The sequence below is a fragment of the Thermobia domestica genome, chromosome 8, assembly GCF_964235325.1.
Source record: "Thermobia domestica chromosome 8, izTheDome1.hap1.1, whole genome shotgun sequence".
In the NCBI taxonomy this organism is placed as follows: Eukaryota; Metazoa; Arthropoda; class Insecta; order Zygentoma; family Lepismatidae; genus Thermobia; species Thermobia domestica.
In genome coordinates this window covers 108,343,234-108,357,807 of record NC_137461.1, presented here as the reverse complement: position 1 = coordinate 108,357,807, position 14,574 = coordinate 108,343,234, and the positions used below count along the sequence as shown (strand labels likewise).

Here is a 14,574-nt window from a genome sequence, read left to right as displayed (position 1 = left end):
GTTTAGTTACAAATTAGTATCTGTCATTAGTAACAATTAAAAAAATCGATTGATGGTTTTAATCATTTTGGTGTTGATTTGGACTGCGAGTCAGCCCGCAGTTTTACATTACAGTAATTCATTCAACTCGTAAGTTTGTCCTTCATTATTTAATATTACAGCAAACACTATTTGTTTCCCATTCATATTTTTGGTTTGAAATAACCATGTCCATACCATGGTTTTCATAATTCTGAGTTCATAGTCAACATTCAGCATACACGTCGCAAACTGGCGTTTGTACTGTAGTTCATAGTGGTAGCACAATGTTCTTACACCTGTTCACTTTATCCCTTCACCAACTCCAGAACTTAAGACACTACGTTACTTCAGGTAATCAGTTTCATACGCATTTCAATCTTGCAGTTGCACAAACAGCTATGACAACATATCAATGTTTTTAAGATTGTATTTCATATGATATCATGCAACAACACTAACCATCATGTATGAATATTTTACCCTTCTTCGTCTTTCTCTGTTCTTTATAATGTATTTTTCCTTTACTTGTCAGGTACTGGTGTTCCTCTTGAGGGAACAATCACCCAAAATCTATATATAAGAGAAATCATGACTGACTGATCAACGTCAAGGTCAAACTCCTCAAGATATCAATGAGATAGATCTTCCAACAAATATTGATATTACTGCCACGCACACCAGCGGCACAAAACAGGACCACACACGAAACATGCTACGTCATTGATTTCCCTAATTTGTTTCTGTAACGTCCCAGAGGACGCAGGCGCCCATCAATTAGAAATACTGTGTGATTCAAAAGAGTTCGTACTCCAAGTGAAGAGCAAGTGAAAATCTTCATTAATCCCCATTTCTTTCATACTCGCAGAGGGTAGTAGCGCTCAGTTCGTTCAAACATCTTAACTAGTGGCTCGTCAGATGCTTCTCCTCTTTTTCTCGTTATGTACATACTTAATTCTTCTTTCCCTTCCTATTTTCGCAAGAAAACATCTCCCCAAACTTATCAACATAAAGCTCTCAACGGAAATCAAACCACGGAGCACGTCCCTCAGATTTCTTGACACGTAAGTCATTGTTTTGTAGATGATTACCAAGTTTCTGGTTCAAACATTTTAGTCAACGGTTCGTTGGGAGTCCCGCGTCCGAATCCTGATACCTTCATTTACATTTAACATCTTACGTTCTATTTACATATACCAGCTTTTTTTTTTTTTTTCATCTCTTATTTAAGGAGGTGGTGATGATGGTAGTGAACGAAATGATGGGATGAAGAAAATGGAATGGGATGATGTCGTCGTCGTCGTCGTCGTCATCATCATCATCACCACCATCATCATCATCATCATCATCATCATCATCATCATCATCATCATCCTCATCCTCATAGGGCTCCCAAAGTTACCAGGAACTGACTGGAGCTCGTGCTGAACTTCAATTAGAGCTAAGCATTCACTGAACAGCATTCCTCGTGTCTCTTGTTTCTGAATTGATTTGGAAACGATATTACAATATCTATCATTATCAGATTTCTCTTAACGTCTTGGCAATTGTATGCGTATTTGCTGTGCTGATCGGTTGCTAACATTATTGATCCTCCATAAACTAGGCATTCTGCCACCCTCTCATGCAAAAACCCGTTCTGTTGCATAGACATTAAATGTGTTGAAAACACAAACTAAAACTGAATTTATTCCATGCTATAAGGATATCTGAAATAAAAGCTTGTAGAATATGCCCTTAAGCCCTAATATGTGCTCTAACCTTTGAAATATACATTTATATGCACTATAAAACTTCAAATTCGAGCTTTACTACTGTTGTTAGAAACCTCTACCGAGTTTAACAGAGATGCATATAAGCAAACTAAATATGTATTTGCATAAAAATCCGATGTCTATTTATGACATACAGAGTAATCTTTTTAATCTTTTGTCTTGTGACCTTCCCATACTCAGAATTTCAAATATGATACGTGACTTAAATCTAGTAGCCTTCAAAATGATGACTCTTCGAAATATACAACTAATGACATCGGTGCATTCTAGGAGCAGAAATGTCTTTATTCTGTTGTTTACAGTCAAGCACCCTGTTGAATAGCTATTATGACTACTGGCGCCAAACTTATGATTAAATTACGTATCGTGGTTCTAGGTTAGATCTGCAATGGGGAGCACTAAGTCTTAAATATAAACCAAGTAATAGTTCGGCTTCCACTTTCAGCAGTAGGTTGTGTCTTGTATAGCTTCAATACTGACAAGAAACGTAAACTTCAAACATATACTCACTCATTTGATTTTTGTGACATCGTGCAAGTTTCTTCCCAAACGTGTTAACTTTCACTCTTGTAGATTGTATTTTAGAGAAAGAAAAATCAGGAAACTTGGTACTTGTCAATGTACACTTTTGTACGAAGGCAATCCCTCCCCCCTCCGAAAAAAGAAAATGATGTGAAACAAATGACATGTACCAAAGATTTATAGTGTAGATACTACACACCTTGCTCCACTTTTCAACTATTCATCTTACACATTCAAGTACTTACCACGAAATGAAATGAAATATCTCAATTTTACGTCGCACGGTTATGCCGTGTTGGCTGAAGGGGACTGCGATAATGAGAATGAATGAAGTAGTGAAATGAAGGAAGTTGGAGGAAACGGGAGAACCTCGGGACGCTTACGTATTTGTCCATCATGAAGTCCACTTGATGCGAGCTGGGATCGAACCAGGGACCACCGCAACGGAGGTGAACGCTCTGCCATTGACACATTACGACTTTGTGCACTTCTCATGGCGTGATACTAGTTTTTCAATGCTGCCATTGTACTCTGTTGCTGCCAATTTATTCAGCGTGTTATTGAGTTCCCAGCAGTGAGGAGATGTTTTCTGAACAGAATATCTTTCAACTTCCGGAACAAGAAGAAATCAAACACCTTATCATATTCAGCATCTCACAGTTGAGAGGATTGTCAGTTGTGTCACACATACTCAGGGCTCTAAACTCGATAGCCTTTATTATGTTCGCTCTTGTACCATCTAACTGTTTGGCTCAAACCTTAGTGGAATGTGCCATGTTACAGTCCATTGTTCCTTCTTTCTGGAAAGCATTTTCGCTCTGCTCAAAACCTTAATGGGTGATATCATATACGGTTTAATACATTAGCAACAACAGAGTAGTACAATGACTGTATAGAAAGACTGATATCGCTCTGTGATAAATGCTTAAATGTATATGCAAATATATTAAACAATAGAGAATGAGTAGTTGTGTAGTTTCTGTACCATAAGTTTTTTTGCATTCACATCTTTTGTCGTTTGTGTTGCAGACCAAAACTGTCCTTTTTCCTGAATGACCCTCGTATATTTTTTAGGATAATAGATTAATTAACTCTAATTTTAATTAGGTATTTACTTCAGTTAAATTTAACGTACTTTTTTTCAGTGGAATGCCTTGAGCCAAAAGGAACAGGCAGTATGGTATGAAAAGGCAGCAGTGGAAAAGATGATTCATTATCAGAGATATCCATATTGGAGTGCGAAACAAAATTATGGAAGCGGAACTGGAAGGAAAAGAAGACATTGGAAGGATAGAGGTATTTTATCTAATTACTAGCATATGCCTTTGCATGTTACTCCGAAAAAGGTAATTTTCAACACTTCCTCTCCCTGCGTCCCATTCCTTTTCGTTTCCGATATTGAATACGTGCATGGGAATAACTCATATGGTTTGAAGGTGTGCTCTCAATAGTTTCGGAGACCTGATGAACGAAAAAAAAAAAAAAAATACACAAACCCCCATTCCACTCTTAGGGGTAGCATTTCTCAAAATTCTTTCTAACTTAGAGCCTAGGGCGCAAAAAGAATGTTCACACACACAAGTTTAAGTTCTACGCCTAATGGTTTCGAAGATCTGGCGAACGGCAAAATATTTAAGCCCCCCACCCCCTTCCCTCCATTAGGAATCGAATTCCGCAAGCAAGGAAAGTGAGTGCTCTTTTAGCTGCTATTTATGTTGGTTTGTAGCATCTTTATTAGCGAATGGTAATGTGGTAGTGTAATTTAAATGAAGTGCTTGGTATACTAGGAGGATAAGAAAGAGTGTTGTTACCAGGTTCGATTATCCGATAGTATCTCATTTGTATTGTCAAACAGGATCGAGAAACGTTTTTTTTTTTTCTCGTAACTATTCTAGATATTGCACTTAAACTTGGCATATGCATTACGTATAGGCCATAATATTTTTCAAGGTAGATTATATTCGGGTACCTGTAGCCAAAAGCGTTTCAGGGGGAGCCAAATCTCCCGCAAAAAAAGAAAAAAATTCCCTATGTTCTTTTTTTTTTTTTTTGGTTTGTTTGTTTTGTTTTTGCATATTATAAACACATAGGCCTACATATGGTACCGTTTGAAAGCTTTTTTTCATTTTGAAGAGAATGTGTTAAGCATGATACTCAGATAAATAGTACTGTTTGGAAACTCACTTTATATGTATCCTACTTTTTCCCTATTTATGTATGAAATTTGCTATTGTCAAACATAATTGAGAAATATCTTCCCTCGTAACTATCCTAGATATTGGAGTGATACTTGGCACACGCATTACATACAGACTGTAATATTTATCAAGGTAGATTATGTTAGGGTACATGTAGTCGAGGCCGCTCCACGGTGAGGATTTTTTTTTTTAAATAGAGACATTTCCCCATTTTACACCAAATTTCTCTCTCTCGAACATCATGCACACATGCGCATGATACCATATGAAAGTTTGTTTTATTCTGAAGAGAATGACATATAAGTCATGATATTCGGATAAATAGTATTGAACCAGTAGCTACTTAACTGTCAGTCAACACTTTCCTCAAAAAAGGCAGGAATCTAAATGGGTTGACTGAATTGTGTGTGCATATATATATTTAAGAACTGAAATGTTGGAAATCTTTTTTAACATCTCATTTTTAGTTGCCAGTTTGCTTTCTTACAATATTTTCTACGATTAAAGCACCTTTGTAATATGTGATAATTGTACTATACGTCACATATTACACCAGATACACAATAAGAAATCGGAAGTTTCCCGATGTCCTTTGTAATGCAACTGTTTAAAGTTTTTGTGTGTGAATTACCAGGTGTAGTGTTGAGAAAATAAAAGTAGATCTTTAGAAATTTTCTTTTTCAGTGAAGCGTTTGTAGTGTTTTTGATTCAAATGATGGTATTACAAGAAAGAAACAAAAATCTGATTCGTGCATTTGTAATTATCGTTCAAGAAAACGTTTTCTTTTTAATTCAATTCTTTTTCGTTTGTATATATGTAATTATCAAAATTATAATCTAGAGAAATCCTTTTTTAATTGAAGCGTTCTCAATTTGTTAGTAACTGACACATGGAGATCGACTTTTCATTATTTATTTGTACTAATACGCGAGTATGCACTACGGAAACAAAGGGAGTCGCATTGCTTTTTTCTTTCAGATTACAGGTGAACATCGTCATAACGAATTTGATCATGCGCGAACTAAATTCGTTATACATGATTCCAAACTTTTTTTAATAGTATTCTGTTCTGGAGATCTGATATATATCTAAAGCCAATTTTGAAAATAGGCATGTGCTGAGAAACACGATTTTTTTTTCTTTCTTTTTTAAGAAACTAATTTACAATCATATTAAAGTTATTATTTCAATCCAAGTTTTGAAGTAGATTTTTGGAAGTGTTTCGTTTTATTGTGAGTTTAACCTTTAAAAGTTTTTTAGCTGGGGAAAATTACAACCCTGGTATTAAGAAATAAATAAGTAAATAAATAAATAAATAATAAAAAATATACATAGTAAAACACAGCTCACAATGTAGTCACAAAATGAATTTCTAACACAAGTTGTTCTTTTCAACCAACACATGCTTCTCATTTTCTTGTGTGTTTGTATACGTGCGTCCCTTTTGTGGTCGCCATGTGACATCGTAGTTTGATCACTGCTTCCTGAGAAGAAAGCCATGTCTAACCCTAGCCTTGTTTAGAATAGTCTTGAAGAGTATAATAATAATAATAATAATAATAATAATAATAGTGTAACGTTACGATGCTATCCAGAGAGACGCTCTTGTGTCTGATGATGATATTGCTACAGGATCTAAGTGATGTGTTATACGTAGTTTATCACTGTTTGACCTTGTGATCTTATCTTAACGTTGACACGATACAGACATTAAAGAAAAAGTAATATACAGTATAATGTTACGATACTATAGCGGAGATACATTCTTGGGTGTAATCAAAATGTCGATCTAGTGTCGAGACATTATGCTGTATACCGTTTTTTGTAAAATTTATGTACATTGTTCATAATTATACAGTATAACATTTTACGTTCCCGCATTTAATGAAAAATTAGTTTGGTCCTGAAAGTAATACTATATGCTTAACTCATTTAACCCACATTTAAGGTAAACCATGTTAGTAGATTTTCCGCATTTAATGAAAAAAAAAAATCATAGGTAAAATAGAAAATATTGATAACACATAGATCACGGGACGCCATATATTTACTAGAATCGATAAGTCAACTTATAAATGGGTATTTCGATAAAGATCGACAGAAACTAGTATCAATATTTCCTTACCTATCAACTTTATACTGGAATGTATATTATTCTTCCGAGATCAAAAATGTGAATGGTAGCAATTCTTTTTCTTCAGGTTTTTGTTAATTTTTACTTTGATATGTTTGATCATTTTCGCTCTGGGCTTAAGTACGGCGTTTTTCAGTCTTAAGAAGGTAAAAACACTGAAATTGTACATATATATATATAAAGTAAAATCATCCTTTTTTTATGCTTATTTAAATATGGTAGTTTTGCAGTCTTTTTAAATGAGCAATCCTTAAAAGTTCAAATCAAAATAATTGAGATCAATTGTTTTAAAAGCACAAAATGTGTTAAAATATTAAAATCTCGTATTACACATACATCTTGTGGAAACTTTTTTTTCTGTGATGCGCATTTATATTAGCCAAAACCTATTAAGTGAAAAAAAAAAATCGCAAAACAATTCATTAAATCGAGGTAATACTGTGTCAGTTTAATGTGGCATGATCACAAAGTTAAATGGTGGGTTTATTAAACCAATGAAATATTTTTTTCCTTTTTCTTCTTGTCCATTATTTTTCTAATTACTAAAAGCATACTAATGAGTGTAAACTACGATTTTTTTTTTTTTTTTCGTGTTTGAAAAAACATTTTATTGCAGAATATGAAAGATTTTATCGTGGATTTCCTCAACTGCATATCAAACTTGAAAATACTTAGCTCTCTCTTTATACTTAAAGCATTTAGAAATACCAGTTCATTTTTGTTTCTAAATACGAAAATTTTTTTTAAGTGGATATCAGTGAGCGCAGTTGCTGTTGTTCATAACTCGTGTAACTCTTGTGCTCGTTTGAAATGTAAAATCTGTAATTGAATGGTGTTGGTTGGAATGCTTGTCCTGTTTATATATACAAGATGGATTTATCTTGATATGCCCTTGTAACTTTTAAACTAATGGACAAAAACGTTGAAATTTTATGCCGCGCAAATATCGACACAGAGACATTATTTGACGTACTCTTTGATACTAAAAGTTCAGCAGTGTTACCATCTAAACGTACAGTGTTTTTCAAACGTCACATCAGGTTATCACACATTTCACTACTACGTGTTAAACGAATACTTATAATGTTACATTTACGAGGTGCACACCAAAAGTACGTACCGTTTCATTCTGATTTCCAAGAAAAAACAAGGAATTAAAACTGTGGCTATTTCTCAACAAACTCTCTGTCTTTATTGATACACAGTTGCCATCGCACCTTCCTTTATGTGTAACATGCAACGTAGACATCTTTAATGGTATGTTTCAGATACTGGAAAATATCACTTCTGACAAAGATCTACTAGCAAATTGGTGTCCACGAAGAGCATCCTTGAGGTTTGAAAACATCCAGAAGTCACTCGGGGCTAAATCTAGTGGGTAGGATGTGTGTGGCAGAAGTTCAATAGCGTGGTCAACCAAAAATGAGGTCACAACATTAGCACGGTGTAGTGGTGCATTGTCCATATGGAGGATGAAATTGCCATTTGCAGTCGTTTTTCAGTCAATTTTAGGAAAAATGTTATACCCAAAAATGTACGAAAATATTCGCCCTTAATTGCATGACCTTGCGGAACATGGTGGAACAGCATCGCTCCCTGATAGCGTACAACACCTGGTCATTGGGTGCCACCTGACGTAATTTTTGTTTTTCCATTGCATCCTTCTCATCTGAAGCGTCTCAAATTTGCAACACTTGATCGAATCATGGCTTCTTTTTGAATATCATTAAGTATTCTTGTAACCCAGCGAGAATAAACTTTCCTTAGGCCCAGTGTGCCACAAATCTCCTGCATGGTGACACACCTATCTTTCATGAAGAAATTTTCCACATGGGCAATGTTAGCATCAGTTGGTGCTGTTTTTGGACGCTCAGACCTCTGCTTATCTTTCACACTCGATCACGCTGCTTTGAGCTCACACATCCACTTCCTAACAGTGTTTTCTGCAAAAACACCATCACTACACACACCCTTTAATTGGCGATGAATCGGCTGCACAACGTCCAGCTGTGGTGAGAAATTTTACAGTTACCTGTTCCTCTTCAACTGAAAATTCCATGTCCTCACGTTGTATCAAAAACACATCTCACTCGTACAAGCACTAAAACTCAACTGCTTTCACCTAGTAAACAAAACGTGCACTGCTTAGAGACGAAGGATGGGGGTTTCCGACGCCACAGTTGCTTTTCTGAAATGACAAAAAATATGGACTTTAAAACAAAACGGCACGTATTTTTGGTGTGCATCTCATATTATTCAGTGTTTCAAACCGACGACGCTACAATATCACAAACATCCAAGTTTTGATGGCCTCCACAGCAATAATAGCGCAAGTGATACAGGCAGGGTAATGCACAGCCAAGTAGTCTAGTATTGTGATCGTGATGTAACGGATTTTGAGTGAACACGAACAAAGTTACAAAGGATTGAAAATTTGACTTTTTTTTTTCAAAAGCTTTTGTTTCTAAAAGCAGGTTAGTAGGTATCTCATCCAATTGTGTTGGTGGTTTTCAATAATTGTGAAGATTATAATCTCGTTTACAGCAATTTGATATCTCAAACCGTTCTGGAGATATGGTAAAAATTATTAAAGTTAGCAACGCTGTATAAAAGTATGTAATTCCAAGAACTTGTTGTAATTATACCTACCAAAAAGTATTATTGTAATGTTACAGAAACAAAGTAGATCAAAATTGTTTCGACAAATACGCCATTTTAAGCAATATGTCAAATTTTATCATTTTTTTCATATCTCCTAAATGGTTTGAGATATCAAACTGCTATAAATGGCATTGTGATTTTTATATGCATTGAAAACCATGTATATAATTGGATGTGATACGTATCTAAACACTTCTCCGTCTTTTGAAAAAGTCAAACTTTCAGTTCCGTATAACGTTTGTGTGTATATGTTCGAAATACGTCTGATGACCGTAATATTCCAGATGAAGGAATTACATGTGCCTTACACCGTCCGTCTCACTTGCTTTATTGCTGGTGAAGAAATTTGGTTATTTGTCGATGTTTATGACACTGTAGCATCCTTGGTTTACAACACTGCGTAACAAATGTAGTATTGTAAGTTCTGGTTTTATATGTAGGTTTGAATAACCTGATGTAGTGCCATTTGAAAAAAAAATACAACTTTATGTTTGGTTAGTAACACTGTTGACCTTGCGATATCACAGAGTATGTCAAACTACGTACCATTGCCGATATTTGTGTGGTACAAAATTTCAGCGTGTTTTGTTCATTAGTTCAAAAGTTACAAGGACGTATCAAGATAAATGAACCACCCTTATACATATTTATTTTATTTATTTATTTATTTATTTTTATTTGTTTTTTACAGTGCAACTTGTGAAGAAATGTAGAGCTGTGTTTGGAATACAGAGGCAAAATGAATGGTGCAAGGCTTGCAGGTACATTTAATTTTCATTTGAGTTATACAATGAACACATTGGTTTATAGGAAAGAAGTCATAAACGTATTCTTGTGTTTTTTGGTGGATGATCTAATTTGACTAGTCAAATAACTACTATACGCTTTCACCGATTTGTAAAGAAATAATGTGTAGCATCGTAACAGTATAGTATTTTGTGAATTACATTGGTGACACACTATTTGCTTACAAGGTGTTAAAATTAAAAATGGTGAGTAGCTACAGAACAATATAGATATATATATCTATGAGGAGCTTGTTTTTAAACACCACCTAAGTCACTTTTTTTCAATTTCCGGCTTTTGCGCTTTATTTGTGTATTAGGAGTAGATACACATGCCTGTCTATATAACCTCTCAACAAAACTCACGTAAGTCGTCTTGAAAGTAAATGTAAAAAAATCACATCTTTTTTTCCAAAATGCGCCTAAGTTAAGTCATTAAAATATTAATTCGAAACTCCACTTAAGTCACGTCGGTATTATTATCTAAAAGTTTAATATTCATTGTTACCATTTCTCTGATTGGTGTTTATTTTTAGATTTGGAGCGAAAATTAATCTATTGTTTAGAATTTGCTTATAAACAGTCAGTTATTGTAAGAGTGAACAACCAGTAAGAAGATATTTAAAGAAAAGTATATACCGTGTATACAAGAGACTACTACGTTGTTATTTGGACTGGCTGAAAACAATACACCTGTACTGCAAAATGAAAATTGGATTACTGGAGCCTGTGAAGGAAGGGAGGGGAAGGAAGGAATCAAGAGATTTCGGAAACTGAGTAAAGAAGGAATAGCAAGTAGCCAGAAATAGTAAAGAAGTTCGTCGCTTTCCTAAACTAAGTTGCCAGCATGATCATGGAGTAACAAATGGTGACATCTTGTACTATTCAAATCAAGTATATGCTCATAAATTAAAGATTGACCATCAGGACAACTTCTTATTGCGGTGTATAAAACAAAAAAAGAAAAAGAAAAGAAAGAAAGAAAAAGCAAGAATGACCAAGAAAGCAGAATCCTAGAAATCGAATAGTTGTATAGAGTATACTATTCAGAAAGAAAATGGTGATCAAGTTCCAGTTTGTGTAAAATCTTTTCTGTCAGTAGCCGGCATCTCCGCTGACAGACTGAAGGGTTTGAGGAAATAAGAGCAGTCACGTCAAGGAGTGGAACGAGAAAAAAACCGCAGTTGTTCAAGAATGACGAAAACTGATGTTTTCATCACAAAAAGTGTAGTGGAGCATATTAAGAAATTTAGAACTGTAGAATCACATTATTTGAGGTAGAAAAGTGTGCGTTCATATTTGCCGTCTACATTGAACGTTAGAAAAATGTACCATATGTGGAAAAAGGAGCAACGTAACTCTAGGATGAAGTGTTCATACACAAAATATTACAGAATTTTCATGAGTAAATTTAATATTGGATTTAGTTCCCCCAAAACAGATGTTTGTTCTTTTTGTGACACGAAGAGCACAGAAATGAGCAAAACTACAGGCGAAATCGTGAAGCAAAAACTAATAACAGAATTCAGATTACATTGTCTGCGAGCTAAGAAGTTTTACCAAATAATGAAATCAGATGACCCGTCAACTCTAAAAATAGCTTTTCACATGCAGCAGAATAAACCATTGCCTAAACTTAATGTGGGTGAGACTTACTACGCCCGTCAGATCTGGTTATACAACTTAGCAATTATGGTTCACGATGGTACACTTGACAGAAACAGTATTTCCTTTTATACCTGGACTGAAAAGGACTTTCCAAAAAAAGATCCAACGAGGTGGTGTCTGCATTGTCATTTTTATTTTAACGCTACTAGAGCAGAAATATCAGGCCAAGCACTACACTACTTTGAAATTATTTGCGGATTCGTGCCCTGGGCAAAATAAAAATAGATCAATGATGATATTTTTATTATCTTATATCCAACAAAGTGCTTTATTTGATGTGATTGAAGTAATATTCCCAATTAGAGGACATTCTTATCTGCCTGCAGATAGAGTATTCGGGTTAATTGAAAAGGAGTATACAAAGCATGAAATTCTGAAAAGTCCAGGAGATTACTATCGGATTTTGAACAAATTCGGACAGGGAATGAAGTATAGGGAGCATTGGGTGTGCAAAGACTTTAAGGGATTTTCCAAAGATGCGTTGAAATCAGCGATGCCAATAAAACCGTCACAAGTGCGTGTACTTAGGTTCTGCAAATGATATAAATCTATTAGGCACAGAAATACTTATGCAGGATCCAACTCTTACTAAATGCAGGGTCCAGCTGTTTTAAAGAGGAGCCTTACAAAAGTCCCAAGCTTCAGAAATGCAACTACTGTTTCCAGTGTAAATTATGTAAGGAAAAAAAAAAAAAAAAACTTTTTAAATTTATAGAGCTCAGTGCCAACGACCAAGCTTTATATGAAGAGGTACTTAATAGGAAGAACGCAGTAATTGCCAATAAACTTTCTATACGAAAATTTTGAAGAGCCTTTCCTATAAAGACTGTACGAATGTCTGGAAAAAAGTTTTATTCTTCATAGGTAACAAAATCATAATGTTTCTTCTTTGTTGTACTGAGTACGAGCATTGTTGCTCCAAAATTTTGTAAATTTTGTGTAATTGGTTACTTATTATGTAATTTGTTTTCTTCAAATATACAATGTCCAAAATAATAATAAAATATAATACAATATAAAAGTACACTAAAAAAATAAAAGTTTAAAATACAAATCTTAGAACTAAAATAAATAAAATTTCATTAAAAACACATAAATCATGTTTATCTTAGTGTAAATAAGCACATAGTATAATCAAATATAAATTATTATTTTATATGTTTTACAAGTTATAATCATAGTAGAATGTAATCATTGAGCAGTAGCTGATTGTTTTCTAGAGAAAATATATGACGTAAATGTTTTTTGGACGGAAATGAAACATTTTCCCACCAAGTAGGCCAAAACTTAAAATCAGACATCTCCTAAAATTTAGCATTTTGTTATGTACCACTGTACGTAAAAGATATCGTTCAAATATTTTTCATTAAATGTAGAACAAGAGCGATACACGTTTTTCGCTTTTCCTGTAAAATTACAAAAAATGACTTAGGTGGAGTTTGGAAACAAGCTCGTTATATATATATATATATATATATATATATATATATATATATATATATATATATGCGATGATAGTAATGTAACAAACGTCGGGAGGTGATTCCTGACACCGAGATAAGCTGAAAAGGTCCTATGAACATATAGCATATTTGGCATATTGTCAGAGTCAACGAGGTCCGAAAGCGTGGGAACATTAGGAGCTAGTGGTCTACTATGCCACGCTTAGTCGCATGCATGGGGAGCATGCCCGCGATCGTTCGGTCTATTTAATGGACGGGTACCGTTACAGTGTGTCGCTCCCCGTCCGTAATTCCTCAATGTACGTTATTGATCCTCGTGCACGTAGTGCACCGTCAGAATTTGTCCCCTAATTCTGACTCGCCAAAGCGATGTAACCCCCATTCTCTGAGGGAGTGGGATACGCCCACTGCGCGGCCAGACCGAAGTCCTGAGTGCCTACCAGTTGACCTACTAGTGGAGGCGGTCCTGCTAGTGAGTCAGGCCCTACCGTACTCTGCACGCATGGTGCCCGAGCGTTATAAGGCGAGCTCACCTCCCGCACATGTTCACCGTTACCCAGGTTCCTGGGATTAGTTCCCATATGCTACCGAATCCCACGGTATGACCACAACCCGGCAGAGTCCAACCCAATCCGGGAACCCCAGGCAATGCCCGAGGGGGCTCGTGTCCCGGCCCTGCCTACCTCTATCGTTCAACTGGCAACCGCCGTGTGTAGAGGTGCCACCCGGATCCAGTGGTACGTGTAAGTCACCATTTGAGTTTGAAGCCGGCCCATATCCTGCAGGGTTACCTCCCTTCCGCGGAATTAGTACCGTTGCCCAGATATCTGGGATTGGACCTTTTCCGTTTCCGTTTGGTCCTCCTGCAGGCAGGAATCCGACTCTCCCCTCCCGGTAGGATCGTCCAAGCAATACGGGACTACCTCTCTTTTACGTGTTGAGGTACCACGTACACGCTGAGATACTCAGTATCTCTTCCCGGACCCAACAGCACGTGTAAGTCGCCATTTGGGAGAAGGGCCTTGGTCACTGCTCTCCCCCGGTAGGGTCGCCCAAAGGACTACCTCACTTTTTACCGTGTTGAGGTACCATGTACACTACCAGACCCAATGGGACGCGTTAGTTCCCCAGTTGGGAGTCAGCGGGAGCCCAGAGGAATCCCTCATCCCCTGTCGAGGCGATAGATATCGACGTGCAGAGAGACTCAATCATACGTTCGTCGGGCACACTACAAGAGGGTTCGAAGTGTCCGCCATGGATAGCAATGCATGCATGCAATACCGGATCATGGATTGGCGAAGCCGTTCGAAGATACCTGGATCATGGCGAACAGTTGTACAGGCGTTATG

The 14,574-nt window shown here is 36.1% G+C and overlaps 1 protein-coding gene across 2 annotated transcripts in view; it reads left to right on the top strand.

The window, feature by feature from the left end:
* LOC145693138 (uncharacterized) overlaps positions 1 to 14,574 on the top strand; it is a 73,080-nt gene that overhangs the window by 52,630 nt on the left and 5,876 nt on the right. For both annotated transcript variants that reach the window (XM_081768872.1, XM_081768873.1), the window contains exons 7-8: positions 3,461 to 3,611; positions 10,001 to 10,070. In XM_081768872.1, coding sequence (XP_081624998.1) covers positions 3,461 to 3,611; positions 10,001 to 10,070 — 221 coding nt within the window. The remainder of the gene's footprint in view (positions 1 to 3,460; positions 3,612 to 10,000; positions 10,071 to 14,574) is intronic.